Consider the following 19,302-nt stretch of genomic DNA (forward strand, 5'->3'; position numbering starts at 1 on the left):
TGATGTGAAGATCAATTTTAAGGAACACCTGGATTATGAGGTTAGATTTTTGTCTTCTACTTGTAGGCTAGCCTAAAATTAATAGACAAGGGGTAGGTTCCTCCAAACTACAGATTTTAGTTTTAAATGTAAATATACATTTCCGGAGCGACTTACCCCTTTCACCGGTACAAAACTACTAAAAGAATTTAATTATAAGGTTCTTTTATCCTTATTCTCTAATTACTTAAATTATTTTTAAAATTTTTTTAAACTATCAACCTAATTACCTGCTAATTTTCGGGGGGAGTTTTATTAATTTGGAGGGGCAGTTACCCTAATCTGTGTTCAATAACGGCGTCAAAATTTCTAAACTTTCCAGATTTTTCGGTAGATCCCTCTTTTTTCCTCCGCTACCAAAGAATCCTTCACGATTCCCAGTAAATTCCGCAAGGTGGACTATCGACTCGAACCTACCAAATCCTGATGTTGTTAAATAGGTAGGAATGCGGAATACTTATCCGTCTCGTGGTTGCCTCCTTATTCTGCGAGAATAGTTTTGTATAGGCATGCCTATTGTGTTGCTTGATTTTCATTACAATCAGCTTCTCAATAGTCTGAGGATTATACCTATTCTTAATAGCGGTGTCAATAATATGCTGTCGGTCCTTATTGAAGCCGTATTCCGAAAGAGGGTATGTGATCAGTGAATCATGCAATTATAGGCTGCCATTTTTTGGGAAATGTATGGTGTGAAGTTGGTGGTATCGTTTTCTGCGTTGCTGTAGGCTAACGGTATATCTCGAACTTAAGCTTCCCGTTAGAGTCGACGATATTCAGATCTAGGAAGAGTAGAGCCATATCCTTTTCTACCTGTAAACTCGATTTTGTCTGACTGACCATGTCTGTAAGAAACCGGCAAACACCAACGTGTCGTTATTACGAATGATGTCCAACATTGGAGGCCAGATAGTCGGAGCCTTCAGGGCAATCTCAGGTGAGGTAGCGGAAATTTAATATTCTTCTCTCTGTCTGTGATTTATCTCGTAAAGGAAGAGCGGAAGGCTAAGTTCCTTCAAGGATAGCAATCGTTGTGAAGTATTGCTTAACTTTCGGAAGAGGGTGGCTTTAGTTGGTGAGAGTCTCACACATCACGGTAATCTGCCTCAGACGTATCTTTCTAAGCTGCCCACCGGGTAATTTTTCAAAAAAACTTTAATGAAAAAGCTCAAGCCGAACGTATCTGTGCAGTAATAAATTGTTATTGTTGTCAGTCCAACAATACATAAAACGTCTACTGTCTACCAAACCAACATATATACTATTTTCTGAACAAATTTGGGCTTAATTCCATTAGGAGACGAATTGTAATCCCTTCTATAAATAATCCATTGACAAAAGCGCCATTTATCAACCACCTCTAATCGCTTCACGTATTTCAAATCTGATTAAACAACATTTATCTATTATTAACCCAATTAATTTCAGGCTAAAGTGCATAGTCGTCAAAAGTCATATAAAATGATAATTGCAATAACTGCAAATGTCAGGTTTATCTGATGATCTATCCATTTTACGAGTAGCATGCGTAGTCAAAGTGGCATTAAATCAAAGTCGTTAAGATCTTTTTAATTATTTTATCAACAATACGTGCGAAGATAGAAGTACAAAGCGGTTTTAGATAGTTAATTCGTCTTTGTGCAATTAATTTTCTACGACGACAAGTATTTTGATATTTATTTATTGATATTAAAGGGAAGTTATCGGTTGTTGTTGTTACGAATATCTTGTGAATCTATTTCGCAGACAATGATGCACGATTTGATAAATATTTTTAGAAACTGGATAGGAGGAAGTTTCTGCTTTTAAAGATATTATCATGATATTTAAAGATTTTTAAAACTAGATCCAGGCATTTCATAATAAGCTTCACAGTACATAGTTTATTTCAAATCCGGAAGCACTGTTTTTTTTTATTCGCGACGTAATGTTTTATTAAAAAGGTGGAATAAGCGCAAATATCATTATCAAAGGAATTATGTTTGATAAAGGCTTTGGGATGAGTCTAGGAGTGGCAATATATATTCGTCGCAAGAAAATAATACAGTGCTTCCAGAAGTTTTATTTAAAGTAGACTTATGTACGTAGAAGTGCATATAATATCTAAAAAACTATACCCCAACAAAAACAAGTCGGGAAACCGGAACCTGAACGCTTCAGGTATGAAAGGTTTTGTGTATTGCTCATACAAGCTTTTTGAGTGGGCAGTTGCCCCATTTGTACCTAGCTCGCAATGTTTGATACTGCCCACGACTATACTCGATGAAAATGAAAAATATGCGCGTAACCCCCCCTTGAACTCAACATAGAACTATGTTATTCACTGAATGCAGTGCAATTCACAGGTCCCACCTTTCCATCAAATTTCATATCAATAGGGGTAACCGTTTCTGAAATGATAGGTGTGACAGACAGACGGACGGACGGACAGACAGACAGACGATTTTAATAAGGTTTTGTTTTACACAAAACCTTAAAAACGAATGTAAAAAATAAACTTTGGCCTTCCTTACATACGTGCGATTATTTAATATGCATGAAAAACTACTAAATGAAGCGTCACTTTTGAAAAAAGCAATTAGTATAGTTATTATTACCACACAAAGCAGTAAGTAAAGCTTAATTGCTACAAGGTAGGATCTAAACTTGTAAAAATTTAATTTTCTTCATATATTCGTATATAGAAGTATTTATACGTTCATAGTTTGCTTTTCTCGAAAGAAGAGCTTGGTATGAGATCTTTCTCTCAGAATAAGAAAAGATCAAACTCAATTCCATTCGTTATTGGGTATGCCGGACAACGTTACCACCTTAATTAAAGTTCGTTTCCTTTATGCTGTTTTTATAAATTTATGTATTCAAGTGATTACATTTTTCCCTTTTTAATAATCTTTCCCACACTTCTCTCCATAACTATTTCTCCCTTTACAGTCATATCAGCGTCTTGAATATCAAAATACCCTTGAGCGTTTTTCGGCATTTTCTTTAGAAAATTTGGTCCTGAATGGTCATTTAAACTTGCCAGTACTCTTATCTCCAGTGTTTTCTCTGGGCTTTTATAATATTTGCAACCAGAAATAAGCAAACTACGATTTCTCCTACAAATCGGCGCTGCTGAAAATGAATTTAAAATTAGTAGCCAAAATGGTCCTGAAGCTTCAACAGTTGTTTAGTAAGGTGTGAGCCATCCTGCTCATATAGTAGGCCGTTAGGAACCTCAGTAATGGGGACTATTTAGTATACGAATACATAGTTAGAGCGGTATCTGAAAGATTTTTTGGTTTATTTGGTAGTTTCCGCGCTTTACACACATTGACTTTTATTTCTTGCAAAATATCGCCTTATATGAGCCGACAAATCAACTGTACATAGTCATATTTTTCCATCTGGACAAAGGATTTTGTTTGGGCCGTTGTATCCCAATGAATTCGTCCCTCGCAATTGAGAGAATTGCCATGGGATATTTAGATATGTGGAGGAAGGAGTTATTCCAACACTGCCCTGTCAGTCAGGGCTTATGCATATACTTAAAGTCTTCCTTGCCTGGTCTAAGAGTCGAATAAAAGGGATAGAAATTCGAGGGCTAGCACCCTGCAAATTTTGAAATTTGATGCTAAAAATCAATAGGGGCTGACATCACGTCGAAGACCTTTGGCTGGTGAAAAGGAACCATGGTTGATTTCTGCAGTAAGCACACGCTCCTCGACAACGGTATCGAGGGTCCTCAAAATTCTCACTCCAACTTGAGCGGGAATTCCAACCATATATGCTGTGCATTCTGCGCTTAAGTAATTTAAGATGATGGGACTCTGGAGAATTCTCCTCTTCCTCTTGACACACTAATGGTGATGTGTTTTTGTGCTCAGCAAACGCGTTGATAGCAAACGCGAACCCGGTGTCGGGTTACCGCAAGGCAAGTTCTATCGACCTGGGAACCAGTTTCTAACAGTCTTCTGACTGCAAGATTTCGGTCCAGTTAGTGTGATTTTCGATGTAGTACACGCAGTTCAGAAAAGCTTTCTGGATGTGCATAACATTGGTCTGCAAAGGGTCACTTGTCTTCGCTTGCGTTCTACGTCTGTCACTTCTCGCGGCGTTGGAGAGCTGCAGCCCCCCTACCCCCCTGTTTAATATCGACCTCTTGTATGATCCAGCTGTCGCTCGGGTTGGGGATTAGCTATCTTGCTGATTGGACGGCAAATACCTTGAATAACCTTTAGGAAATATCGATGAGCATTGGACCGCCATGGAAAATTCTCCCTTCTCGGATGCGAAGGGGCGTCGTAAGATCTATGACTATGGAATTGTGAAAGCGGGTCGATGAACGGAAGGGGTTGAAGACTCTATTGACCGCTGCAAGTTGTGGCGGGTGTGACGCACTCGAACTCTGGTAACGAGCAAAATCGGTCGGAAATTCGATGTGGTGTGCGTTGCTACAAAAGAGAATTTGATGTTGCGCTGGTCAGTCAGTTTTGACCATTTTGAAAAATAGGGCACTTGCTCTTCATCAATTTCGAGAAAGCTTTGGACAGCGTTAATGGGGAGTATAGCTTCCGGGAAAAAAAAAATATTATAGCTATCGTGTTTCTTGTTCTTTTTTCAATATTGGGTCAAAAAAATGATAATAAGTTGCTCTCCATTTGGTGCGGTCTAATATCAAGTAGATGTGAGCTTATGTTCCCTCATATCCCAAAACAAAAAAATTAGCTTTGGCCTGACTTAGGCTGCAAGTACTGGCGGTTTTAAATTGGATGTTATTCGCACCCTGGCTGTTTTTGCGATTGAAAAGGAGTGGTTTCCATCTGTGGGTTCCAGTAGAGTTGAGTAAGCGTCTGATGAGTCTTCTCTGTAATAGACGAAACCGATAGTCACCTTTCTTGTTTTTTTTTTTTTTCAAATAGGTATTATCAGAGCGACATATGATGGTGCAAAATATCATGTACTGCATCGAGGTGAGGAATTTGAGATCGAAAGCGGAGTCCACCAGTATTGCATCTTCTAACCAATATTATTTTTTCCTGTTATCGGGGATGATAGTGGTCTTCATTTTACCTTGTCCGGAGGATGTCGAGGAGTTTAATAGGTGATGACATTTTACCTTAAACACTTCGACTACGCTGATAACATCTGATTGCTTTTTCATCGGGTTTTGGATCCTAGCCAAATGGCTCTGGATTTAGAAAAGAAGGCATGTCGAGTCAGACTAAAGATGAACGCCCAAAAACGCACACGCTCTCTACCTGCATTAATGGGCAGAGTATCAAAAGCATCGATCAATGGATGTATCTCGGAAACGTGGTTTTTACCGACGGTGGCACCGAACTGGATGTTTCCCGACGCGTTAACAGCGCTAGATCTGCTTTTGCTGCCTTGTCCAAAATCTGCCAATGCAGATATCTCTGCATAGAGATCAAGTTGAGGCGGTTCTGTGCTAGTATTTTTTCTGTATTGCTCTATGGAAGTAGCACATGGAGGGTGGTCATGACTGTTCCTCAAAAGTAGAAGCCTTAGGCACCACCTGCCTGCATAGTATCACCGGAGTCGGTTCGCTTGATACCGCTTCGAACAAATAACTTGGCCGGCATACAGGCCTGGCACTCGAACGCACTGTGATTGGAAGTCAGAAGTGGCAGTGGGTAGGTCATACATTAAGGGAGAGCGACAATTTCATTCCTGCTTGCACTCTTCAGCTTAATCCACTCTCCCAAGATGGCCGACGGGTGGGACGCTCCAAGGGCACTTGGCACGGAAGAGTAGAGGATGTGTAATGACTGAATAGGATAGTCGATGGTCAAAAGGTGATACTTAATTGCCGGAGACGACCAAGAAGGGAGAGCTAACTCAAAAACCTGGAAGATGGCTAAATTGATTGTGGAGGTCCACCTGCAAATATTGAAGCTCCATCGAAGTGCTTCGTACATCTCTGTGCTAGCCAGGCTTAGAGATGTAGTGAGGAGGGAGGGGGGGGGGGAGTCTCTTGAGTGCTTCGATCCTGCAAAAATAAACACTAACACGGGGATTCGCATCTACCTATCGAAATAAGCAGCACTTGAGCCAAACCTGGAAATTAAACTAATTGACTAATGAAAGACGTCTCGACTGACTCTTCTGCCTCAGACGTTCTGCGAGGCGCGGCCTCTGAGGTTCCTACCATGCCTTGACATCCCCAAGCACTATATTGGGTCCCTTCTTTAACGGTTTTGCGGGGTTAGAGAGGGGAAAAGAAGGTCCTCAAATTAGCAACGAAATGTTAAAATTTCGAGTATTGCCCATTCCTTCCACTTATTCATGTGCACTCTAGCTTCTGACCCGTCCGAAACTCTCACGCTGACTAAATTCCCATCAATCTGACAAGAAAGGATTCATTAGATTTCCCTGGCAGCCTCGAACGACGCAGAAGAATAGCAGCACACTAAAATCGTAGGTTGTCCTCTAAAGATCCGATTTGTGCAAAATCTGTTTGCGATTGCTTGCACTGCGCTATCCTTGAAACACCCACTGGACCCCGCTGATCCGGTGCCACTCTGGATACTGAAGGTCCCGCCATGTCCGGTGTCTCTCGTATAAGGACCCCAATGACGCCGATGTCGGTGGAATAACAACTCTCACGAAGAAAAAGAGGGCAACCTCGGCGCGTAAAAGAATACGTTTACGAATAAAAAATACAATTGTCATACAGTCAAATCAGAGGGCACTAAATAATTTTTTTTCCGAACTCATTAATTCTTGCTTTCTACAGATGTGGAAACGAAAAGACAACTTACTCCTCAATAACATTTGAAAATTCCGAGGTTTATATTTAATGAATTCACCACCACCGCGATATTTTATAAAAATTCGTGTTAACGTCTGTCTTACTTAAAGATACGCCATCAACCAGCTGTCCCGCTGTCAATCGATCAGCCGGTTCTGGCCCCTTAATTTTCATGGAAAATGCATTTTTACTCGCCTCGGCCAGATCAAACTTTAGACTTGCATTTCGAAATATGTGAACCGGTCAAGTTTAAATGCAATGTCAATGTTCCTTTTGACCGGTCATGATGTTTGAACATTGTTATTATGTACAAATTGCCTAATTGTATATAAATATATATGTAAATGAGTTTTAGAATTTTTAGGGAGAGGTTACCGGTGGTAGGTTGTGATAAATAGAATGGCAATTATTGATTTTCAAAATTTTAAAAGGTTGATGTAAATGAATTGCGGTCAGGGGAAAAAGGAAATTGGGAGAAGTATACTGAGAAAGGTAAGGGGTATTCAAATGGAGGAAAAGGGGGAGTTTTATGTATTAGAAGATGCATTTCCCTTTTAGATTGCCTCTGGAAAAGGTAAATGATAGACTGCATCTGTCGCAAAGACGCAGAGACTAAAAAGGAGTGCCGACATCTCCGAAAGTCCTTGGGGAGCGCATTTCAACTAACAACGAACGATATGGCTAACGCGTTATACCCCAAAAAGGGTTAAATTGCAACCATATATTTTTCATCACCACAATGCCAGCTCCGAAAGAGCACCTCAAACATCTGAATATTTGTAGCTCACATTCAACAGATTTATTGCCTAATGTTTTTTTTTGTTATTCGTCGCTGTCAAACGCTTCAATAAGCTACTGAACAATTACAAATTGATATCACGTTTAAAGTGGAGAAAATGTCGCCAGAAATAGCTTGATCGTATAAAGAGGATTATTCCGAATAGCGATAAAACACTTTGTTCTGAACTTTTTCTTTTCCCCTTTTTAAAAAGCTTAAAAAACAACCTACTTAGCATATATACACATATACGAAAATAAAAAAGCCATTCGTTTACGAAGTGCCCTGATCCTAATATCCGCCCTGTTACTTTTGCGAAAGCAGGTAGAAAAATTGGTGACTATTCCTTTTTTTGATCCAGATTATTCTATATTGATCATATTAGCAAGTTCTCGAAATAGTTCATAGTGAAACAATTCATAGAGCCGGCCCTTTGCTAAACATCTATTAAAAACTACGCCTACATCTTTTCGTGAATTAAGATGAAATGTACTTACGCACAGAATGCGAGTCCTTTGTTCCTAAAAGGCCCTACCGTTGGCTCAAGAACACCAACCTGGAATCGTTTAGTATATGCATCGCGCAACACCTATTAAATTTAGGAACAACCAGCCTGTGGATCAGGGAGTCTCAGCTACCTTGTTGTTCCCCCTTTCCATCTCCATCTTTTTCTATTAGAATTTTACATATATGTCGGCGATTAATGCTCTGTGTTGCTTCCAGATAAATTCTCAGATGCTTTTAAAATTAGGTTCAAACTGAAGCTTAATGAAAATAAAGGCAACGTGTTCAATCTTACTGGTTGATGCATCTCGGCACATAGGTCAAGTTGTTGTCGGATTGACTGAAGAGCGTATTCAGAAAGATTCTAGATTCGTTCTAGCCATGTAATGATCTTTACCAATATTGCATTGGATGGACTATCCTAGACTATATAGTTTATACTCCTTATGCGGTTTATGGACTAAACCGCATAAGGAGTATAAACTTCCCTGCCGATTATAACGATTGTTGAAGCGAGTAGGCAAGTATAGGTAACGTTGACGAAGAGCGTGTATGATGGAAACCATAAACGGAGCAATAATCATATGTAGTTATATATTATAGTATTTCTACTTAAAAAAAATTATTTTAGCTTATCAAAAAAAATGGTGGTTATTCGGGATACCCCAACCACCCGAGATATCTAGATTTCAACATGGGGGAAGTTTGTTTTTGCACTCATTCCAAATACTATATATATGCATATTCTACAATCTTATTTGGTAAACAATAAGTTCATTATATTCTCAGTTACCAGAAGCAAAAACCAGATGTTCTCAAGTCACTTTGATTTTATTTTTCGTATCTTATTTATCTCTCAGACGAGTATCCGCATGTTCCCCATAAATTTTCCAAACTGAGAGGTTTATGAAAGTCAGTATGAAACGTTCGACGATCATTTCCGCGCTATCTCTCGTTAGCAGACAAACCGAATCAAATGTGGGTTCAATTATAAGATAACGACACAATTCTAGTAACTTTCTAGTTCGCCACTTTATTAGTCGAAAGGTGAAGAGGTGCAGCGTGTCAGTCATTTTCGCTGTGGCGTGTAGGCCGAGGAAAGTAAGTTATGAACCCATTTTAATGTGTCATTGTGGTTGGTTATGGTTGGATTTGACATTTCCGGTAGTGAAGACTTTTTAAGCATCAACTTATATAATGTTATCTTATTTAGAATTTTATTAATATTTTCAACTAAAATTAAAAAAAAAAAAAATAGTGAAATCCCCAAAAATTCCAGTTGTCTGAATTCCCCAAGGCAAAGTTAAATCATTAATGCGGAACAGAATGAGGAAACGTCTTACAACGTGGCCATGTGGTCATGTGACCTGTATCGTTCGTGGATATATACTTAGTGGCAAATAATTTAATCGTGGGTCGGCCTTTACTGGAAAAAAATGTATCTGAAACTATCAGAAGTATTCAATCTTCTTATAACCAATTGGTAAATTCTCGACTGTACCCAAAAGTGACCGTAAGTGTATGTATAAACAGTTTTTAGCTCAAAGGTGTAACACCTTGAATTTAGACAAACTCAAAACCTGAAACTCCATTACAAGAAGTTGGCATAATTAATTCACACATTGTGCAAATATACAACTTTGTGCGTTACATAATTTTATGTAAATTAAAAATTAAAATACGTGTACGTTGGTTTGTCAAACCAAATCTTAGTCAATATCGTCTGATGCATTATTTATCCGCGAAAACTCAAAAAATCCCCGAACCATCTTGTTCAGCGAAATCAGTTTTCATTGTTTTAATAATGTAGCCGGAACCAGGATCTTATCAATTAATCTTAAGTCGATATATCAGTAGAATTTTAAACCAGTTAAAATTAGGAACTCAAAATTTCCCAGCTAAAAAATCGCTTGCGCCTAAAAAATCTCATTATAAAAACTCTGATGGAAGATTCTAGCATTTGGCTAGAATTAATGGTATAATCGGATAATTAAGAATGTAGTCATCTACGTTCTCGGAAGAGCATGTATGTGCATCTGTTCAAATAAATTTGGGTAATGAAAAAGTCCCCAAATTTGTTATTATGGTGATAGGGATGATCCCACAATCAATTTTCAGCCACACGTAATCCCAGGAATATCCTAACATCTCATCCAGGAACCAAAAGAGTATTGTTCTAATCTGTGTGGAAGAATGATTTTTTGTAGGAAACCCCGGCACCTCGCAGTACCATGTATAACCTTTGCCACGTCGAAATATCGGTGACATTCACGCCTAAAGTATAACTTTTAATGGGTTGAGTTAAAAATATTTTCGCTTTCAGAATTACTTATTCAGCAGAGTTTTTTTTTCATGAATAAATTTATAGAAAAACTAATGTGTTCAACTAATTACCTCCAAAAGCCCCTTAAAAGGAGCTTGATGAATCAATTCCACATACAGTTATTAATTTTCAGTTTACTCCTCAATTGACTTTAGGAAAACTATCACAGAAATTTAAATTTTTCAATTACTTTTGCTAATTTATTTTTCTTTCTTTTAATTTCAGAGCGGAAAGGGCAAAAACAATGTAAGTAGTTCCAATTTGATTACTTCATGAGATACTAGAAAAGGATGTAGTTGATGAAAACGTGCAATGGTAATTTGTAGCAAAAATTAAAGGCTATCAACGATATGTTTTGTTTAGTGAATAATGATGTACAATATACACTTTGACGCCGCAAACATTGCTAGATTAATGCTAGCTTCACAGAAATAATATTCTCAAGCCATCTCACTAAGTCATAGATCTTTGATCTCGGAAAATAAATAGCGAGAAAGCTAGCAAAAATCGATACCAAGAAATAGAGGATTCGCATTCAAGTTATTGTTTTGGTGAAACACTTATTAGGATCAAGAAGAGTGGGGGTATTGGAAATGGTTAAACTACTATCCCAGGCTTACTTTTATGAACTACGAGAACAGAGCTACAGCTGGATCTACGTGAAAGTGTAAGTGGGACTCCCTGTATAAAACTGCCTGCCAACATGGGTGAGACTGAGTAGTTTGAAAATGTATGGGCACTTCAAATAAATGATTACATATCATTTACAAAAATATAGCGTGTCCTTAATCCTCTTGCCCCTGAATCGCAAAAAAAAGGGACTAAAAACACAAAAACTTGATCTGAATCGAAAACTACAACAAACATAATAATAATAATCATTGGCGCGACAGTCCAATTGAATCAGGGCCTTGAAACGTGATCATTCAAGATCGTAACAATACAGGAGGAACAGAGTTTCAAAAATGTGATTACCGATAGTCGAACGACCATCCTAAGTGGTCGGAGACGACCAAGAGAGGAAAGCTATCCCAAAAACCTAAAAAGATGGCGAAATTGACTGTGAAGGTTCGCCCGCAAATATTGAAGCTCCATCGAAGTGGTCCGTGGACACGTGCTTGCATATCTCTGTACTAATTAGGTTCGGGAATATGGAGAGGGTGTAAAAATTCCTAAGAAATATAAAAAAGGACTAAAAAAATATAAATAAAAAGGACGGTGTGGTTGCCACCCGAACTTATAAAAAGCTCATAACGAAAGATGGACTGGAGAACGACCAGTACAGAATGTATGGTTCGGTTGGAGACGTTGGAACATCTCATTTCTGGTTGCAGTGTAATCGTACCGGTGCAATACTCGGGCACGAGCACCTTTCTTCCACATATCTTGGACAGTGGAAGAATATGTGCTCCGTCCTTTGGGACTCTATCATTGTTTAGGCAGTCGGGTGAAGTCCCCAAATTAAACCGTCTGAAACTAGGCAACATTATAGTTGATTTCACCGTGTCATCTTTCCAACCACATCTTGATGGCAGGGATGAGCTCGAGAGTCCACTGACTCTTTCATTCTGCGTTTGCGATAAAGGAGAGATTGGCATCGCATTGTTTATGTTCGTCATCTCATCTGCTAAGATGTCAATTAGCATCTTTCCCGAGACGACGAACGCTGCATCATCTAAGACAGTCCTGAAGGCAGAGCACACCCTTAAGGCCCTCCCCCTCCTGTAAATTGCGCTCAGTTTATTAACATTAACTTACATCTGAAACGCCTCTGCACTAACTGGGGTCGGATAGAGCATGATTGAGCTTACCACCCTGGCTATAAGCAACCTAGAGGTATATTGTGACCCGTTCACGTTTGAAATCATCTTTGCCAGGGCCATACTTGCAGCGGATGCTTTGTTGCACACATACCATACTCCACTTGTTGCCTATAACTGACCTTCTCATCTGTCTGCCTGACTGTCACAAGCACCCTTCTCACAAACGGCTATACCAATTGACACGACAGAGGTTGAGAAGATGGGAAACGTGAACGCCCACATATTCAGTAAGTTACATCTTCCTGTGTTGAGTTTAAGGGGGCGGACTTCATACTTGCAGAAGGGGGGTGTACATTTTTTTCACCGAATATAGTCGTTTTGGGTATCAAACGACATGGTTCAATTAGTAATTTTCGAAAAGGATCTTCTTTCTTATGCTAGGTGAAACACAGGGCAATGAGGACTCAAAATTTCTGCCCCGTAAAGTTAAACACGTCTCGTTCTCAGAACGTATACAACCGAAAAGTTTGAAAAAATCATAGGCTCAAGTGGTTAGAGCGGTTCCATTAGCTATTAGTAGATTGCGAGCTGCATTAATTTGAGAAGCAACTCGCTCCGCCATTCAGCTATTTTTGCTCCAATCGTGGTGAACGATATCTCCTCCGGATTGGGGCCCTGGTACTTGATAGTTTTATTTACAGGATGTATTGGGACAGGCAAGTTCTAACTGTCTGCTGTTAGTAGACAAGACGGGTCTCTCCGCGTATATTATTAATGTTGCTATTCCCAATAATAGCAACATTGAACAGAATTACGTGAAGAAGAAGGTGAGCTATGAACCACTGGCTCGGGAAATCAAAGAAGTCAAGTCTTGAGCGGGTGGTTGTAGTTCCCATACTATTTTTGGCTATAGGTAATGTACCTAAATCCTTCACAACTTCCCTTGATGTCGTGCAACTCTCACCCACTCTGGTTCAGAACTACAACATTCTGTATACGACGAATTCTCCCATTATCTTTTATGTCGCTAGGATTGTCCGAGCCTAAATGCTTGGCACTTAATAATAATTAATAATTAATAAGCAATTGATTGCAAAACCCCCCTTAGGGCGCCAGTAGTATAGGGTGTAATATAATATAGAGTATAATATAAATGATGATCCTGTGAAGTTTGGCGGAAATTGAACTATTACTAACAAAGTTATAATAGGTCAAAATTATTTCTCTTCTCTCTTTTGTTCAAATTGTAAGACTTTGAATATTCTGGCACAATATATGCAATACATTACGTGCTAGGTATTACTTAAATGTTTTTACAAGACCTTTCATACCAGAAACGTCCAGCCGAAGGGCTGTTAATGCCACGAGATTGGTTTACCTTGCTCTTGGTTGATAGATGACCACATATTGTTTCATTTGATGAATACCTGTCGATTTTGCCGTGGTTGCTTCACTGCTTACTTGCGATCTTATCAGAACATTTACTTTATTCGCATCACCCACTATCTGGGCTGATAATTCTGCTGCAACGTTTCTGAGAAAGAAGTCCTGAACGATGTTAAGTAATATTGGGCCCACACCATAATTTTGGCTAACTCGGTGTCTGTTCTGAAACACCTTGTTAAAGCCTAAGAACCTCCCTAGGGGGCAGACCTCTTAGTGTAGATATAAAATTCAGCCACATTTTCATCCTTGTGCGTGATGTAACCGACTTAGTCACTGATTGTCAGCGAGGTTGTTTATACCCTTTCTATGAAGGAAGAGCGTACAACGGAAGAAGTGAGGGCCACGCGATCGAAGCACAAGACAAATCGGTGTCTTAGATTGCATAGTTCGGACACCCACAGCTAACCGAAGATCCCATGTTAAGACCTAACGGTGTCTCTGCAGTTTTTGTCATTATAATGCAAAATTTTAACCAAATTCGGTATTGCAAATTTAGTTTTATTTTTAAAATTGTAAAAAAATCGCGTTAGGCAGTATATACAATATATATGTATCTATTTATGAATAATTACCTTAAATTCTTGTACATACTTCGCCAACCACACGTTTTATAATTCTGTAGTGCCATCGTTTCCTGGAAATGTTCCCCAGGTCTCTCAAGACTTTTTGGGAAACTTGCATTCTTCCTCTATAATTCTACGCCATGTAGGCTTAGGTGAACCGTAATGGCGCATGAGTTAATGAGAACTTGCAGCCCTCGGGTAAGACTGGTGTCCATTTTTCACCTGTTATTCCTCTAGAGAGAACGTTAGGTCGAAGAAGCCTTACCTTGACTTTGGTTTTGAAGTGACAGCGCTTTCAGATTTTAGACAGAGCGGCGAAAAGAGAATTACTGCTAATAATGGGTTCAGCGACGTCAAGCTCGGGGATATAATACCAAAATATGTAAATTCAGTGACCTTATCATGGATACCTCTTAATGCAAACAGAAAGGGTGCGATGATTAATCACGGTGAGGACCTTGATTTTGCTGGTGTTTATTTTTATTCCGGTTCTTATTGACTCCTTCCGAAAATCTAGAGCCATTTGGCTAAGGTTCATGGCTCCTTGAGAGAGTAGGCAGATGCCATCAGTTTCAAGGTTGACGAAAAGTAGGGTGGTTCATTGAGTCCCTCCACGTCTTCAAGCTTAGGCATTGTTTTACCAATAACGAGAGAGAGTGAGTAATTGAAGGCTGCTGCTTCACAATGTTGATGTGGTCGATTCAGTGGAATCAAGGTCACAACCCGCTTGTGCTCTATCGATTGAGCTCGCGGCATTTTTTTTTTGAGGGATTTCAGAATAATTTTAACTATTACAGGAAGCACGCAAATACTCTACAAATCACAGAATCCTAGGATTTGCGAGTAAATGGCAGCAGTAATTCTGCAGAAACTGCAATCATTGCAAGAAACAGTTCAGCGAGTGGGAATTCAAGGTCATCGGCATAGCGAAACCATTGCTATTTAAGCAGCAGGGCTTGTGACGTCCTTTTTACTTGCGAAAACTTGCTCGAACTGAAAATCACAGCTCTTTTGATGGCAGCTTAGTTTCATCATAAAATGTCGGTCATTTCTACAGCAAGAAAGATATCGTGTGGCTGAACACAGCAGGGTCGAGGAAATGGTTCTTGTCAAATTTTGGGAGCCTAGTCTATAGGCTTTGTGGCAGGATAAGGGGAGACATCGAAACTGATATTGGCACTTTGGCTTATACTGCTCGTCTTGTGTCCGAACAGTTTGCCGCCAATAAGAAGGCGGTGGAAAGTAGAAGTCCACAAGCCACCTGCCCCCAAATGTCTACACCAAGTTTAGCTACCTCCCACCTCAGTATGTGCATATTTAGAATGCCCATCACGACCAAATTGTCACTTTTAGAAGGTCTTTCGTGAATTGTATGCAGTTGCTCAAAGAAAGCATCTTTCTCCCTCATGAGAGCGCTCCTTGGGGTAGCTATCAACTTAAGTCCCACACCAGATTGGTGTATACTAGACTTACTAGGCTTACTAGAGCAGAAAAGCATCCTTCCACAAAACGAAAGGAATACTTTTAATGAATTCTAGATCTTCAGCTCAACTTTGTTAATAATAGAATTATAATAAAAACAGTCTACCGGAAATTTTCCAGTATTGTGGCATATACATATATATTGATATAATAGAAGAATACACTTTAAGCGAGCCAACGTCTGATTAGATGCTTCTACCGTGAAATTTTAGTCGTTATTTTTTAAAGAGGGATTCGTCATCAAACTGCACTAGTCAAACAGGAAGAATAAGGATAGGAGAATACAACTTTGAGACCGTTGATAATTTCTCTTATCTAATCATTAAATCACAACCGATAACAGCTACGATGATGAAGTCCGCGCATGGTTGTTGTCAGCCAACAGAGCCTATTTCAGCTTACAAAAACTGTTCCGTTCGAAACGTCTCACCATAGGGTCAAAGCTCTTACTGTACAAGACACTGATCTTGTCAATCCTGATGTATTCCTCAGAAACTTGAGTAGCTCACATGGCGACGAAATCTTTGAGCGACACCATGATCGTCCGGTTGTGGATAAAATCCGGCTCAATAGGTTACGGTAGGCGGGTCAGTTAATCCGTATTGATGAGGATGATCCCACCCGGAAAGTCTATAAGGGCAATATCGATGGTAGAAAAAGAAGACGAGGCAGACCCTGCCTAAGATGGAGCGATGGCGTAGGTCAGGACGCCAGAGAGCTTTTAGGAATATCGAATTGGTGGACCTCGGCGCAAAACTAGGATGTCTGGAGTTCCTTAAGACAAGCCTAGACCGGATTGCGCCGTTGATGATGATGATTCGTGGGTAAACAATGGAGGGAAGTTTTTTTCCAATTGGTCCGGTCTGTAATTAAGTAGATGCGAACCTAGGACACCTCAGTCCAAAATAACATAAAACGAGCTCGAGGCGGTTTCATTGTTAATTTCATTTTTGGAGACTTTGGGTAAAGATGTATTGACGACTAGGTATTAGCATATATATATGTTCTGCAAATAGCGATAGGGCATATATTAGATATTTACACATTTAATAGATTTTTCATTACGATTGGTTTTTAAATGACACTTGTTGCATTTAAAGCAGCAAGAATGTCTTTTTATTCGCGGCAACCGTTACAAGAGGACTAATTGACCTTTCATCTCAAGACCCAAGCGAACATTTTACAAAAGAAAATTGTACGTCTTCCTTTTGCTCTACTGTGGATAAAGAATTTCGTGAACCTGATCACATGCTGTCACTTAATTTTATGGCGGTGCATTTTTTGCGTGATGTATAATAAACAGTGAATAAATTTAGATATGAACTAAGAAAAAAATTTAGATTTGTGATAAGATTTTGAGTTTTTCACTAAGTCTTAACAACGGATCAATCGCATGAGTAGGACCGAACTACTCTGTTCGTCATTCACCCCAGTTTCGTATGCAATTATGAATATCCTTGAAGTGTCCTCACATCGTGAAAACATTGTGGTCTAAAAATTTGAGTTGCTCTATAAACTAGAAAAATCTAGAAAAGTTAAAATTCATGAAAACCAGCGAATAAAGCAAGCCAGATTTTGATGTGATATCAAACACGTACGGTTCTGACTACGTGATTATGAAAACGCTGTGTACCTATAGCTTCTTACATGAAAAACGCAAGACCATTCATATTTGAAACGACCAGCTTCTGGTTTCTGACTTGTTAAATAGTTTGAAGAAGTGTCCTCAAAGGAAGTTGAGAATATAATGCCGTGACTGCATTCCCATATTTTTTGCGATGAGAGTGGAGTTTGATAGACAAATTGGCCGTAGTTTCTTCGATTTAAATCGAACATAATTTTTACGACTTTCTCCCAGGGAATAAGAAGGTTGAGCATTCTTTATATGATAGTATATCCCTACCCACTTCCATTTCTTGTTAGATTTGATAAAAAGTTTGCTGATTGTATTATTTACCATATATTTTCGTTCCTTACGAATATTTTTACCTCCTTCTAGAATCCAGCAAACATAACTAAATATACATAAAATTTAAGATAGTATAACCATGAGAAAGGTTGTCAAGTTGTTTTGTGCGCCAGTACGGAATAAACACTCAACAAACTTTGACCAGATTGTAAAAATCTAATGAAGTATCTGACATCCAATCAAAAAACTTCACTTGCACTTTGACCCTACCACATCTTAGCCCTGTACTTTGCTTCAATCTTATCTGTCTACAAATTAATGTCACTTCATGAAGAGAAAAACATTTCCGTGAAAATATGTTAAAAACTTCAAATAGTACTTACTGAGCCTAATAATGGCCAGGAAAAAACCCATCTGGTGCATAAAATAATAAAAATATTCATCAATCATTCCAAAGACGAGATACTTAACATCTTTCGAAGCTTTAGGAGTTGTGTAAAGTACATGCACGGTACTTGCCAACATCTTATTATTGTTATTGTTAATTCTCCCTGCACTCCATGCTGGCCATAAAAAAAAAAAAGCGCTGTATCTCGGAAGGAGGAATGTAAATAGAGAGTGTGGGATGAATTTATGGTGTTTATGGGATTGGAGAATGGAGAGGTTATTGCCTCCATACCTTGAATGCAGATCACATGCACATATCTGCATGTTTACGCATATGTTAGATACGAAGTTCCTTACATATTGACCGACTGCAAGCAAGAACACTGATATAAATCAAAGTGAATTATGTTTATCTTCCGCTGTAGTACAAATTTGTTTTCGTCAAAACCTATTTGTGGAGAAAGAGATATAGCCGAAATAAGAAAATCAAGCTTCGTTAGCTTTACAAAGTTAAGAGCGACATAACAGAATTTAGATTGTATCTTTCGTGCCATCCCACTCCTATAGAAAAAAATTAGATAGCCCATTTTTAAGGTTTTGTGTAAAACAAAGTCTTATTAAAATCGGTTTACTGTCTGTCTGTCTGTCCGTCACACCTTATACTCAGAAACGGTTACTCCTATTGATACGAAATTTGATAGAAAGCAACCACGTTGAGTTTAAGGGGGGTTTTCATACATGCAAAAAAAGAGCTGAATAATTTTTTTTTCACTGAATGTGGCCGTGTAGGATATCAAATAAAAGGCCTCCGTTAGTACTTTCCGAAGCAGCTATTAGTTTAGTTGAGTTTACGGGGAGAGTGCCGGGGTCCGAAAAGGGTTAGTCACATTAACCCCTTCTCAGAAACTACCCGACCTAAATATCTGAAAAGAAATATGTTGGTCCATCCACGTAGTATCTAGGCCTTAAAATAATCTCCATACCGATACCTGTTTAAATGATTTTAATAATTATATATTACTATATTTATTGTAACTATATTTTTCTGGAAAATGCCTGGGAACCCCTTAAGTTTATCCTAGAAATATCAACTTTTTCAGTAATATAAGCTATACTAAGCATGATACTGCCAGTTTGGTGGAAATCGCACTATTATTAACAGAGCTATAATAGATCAAAGTTGTTACTTTTGTGCAAATTTCTTGCACTCTAAGACTTTGAATGTCAGTGTCATACTAAAGTGAATGGTCTGATAAACTATTATAAATGCACAAACATTATGAGCTTACAAATGAGAAAAATGACCCATTCGAATATGCTTATATAAGCAATAGACAAAGCCTTTCATACCTGA

The 19,302-nt window shown here is 38.8% G+C and overlaps 1 protein-coding gene across 7 annotated transcripts in view; it reads left to right on the plus strand.

Annotated features, from left to right (window-relative positions):
- The window catches only part of LOC119647924, a 126,207-nt gene that overhangs the window by 88,337 nt on the left and 18,568 nt on the right, over window positions 1-19,302 (plus strand). For 6 of the 7 annotated variants that reach the window (XM_038049275.1, XM_038049265.1, XM_038049284.1 and 3 more), the window contains one exon: window positions 10,624-10,644. In XM_038049275.1, coding sequence (XP_037905203.1) covers window positions 10,643-10,644 — 2 coding nt within the window. In that variant the 5' untranslated portion in view covers window positions 10,624-10,642. Of the gene's footprint in view, window positions 1-9,050; window positions 9,177-10,623; window positions 10,645-19,302 lie in introns of those variants that run through there. The other variant, XM_038049303.1, reaches the window with a different exon arrangement.

Source organism: Hermetia illucens, chromosome 1 (genome assembly GCF_905115235.1).
Source record: "Hermetia illucens chromosome 1, iHerIll2.2.curated.20191125, whole genome shotgun sequence".
In the NCBI taxonomy this organism is placed as follows: Eukaryota; Metazoa; Arthropoda; class Insecta; order Diptera; family Stratiomyidae; genus Hermetia; species Hermetia illucens.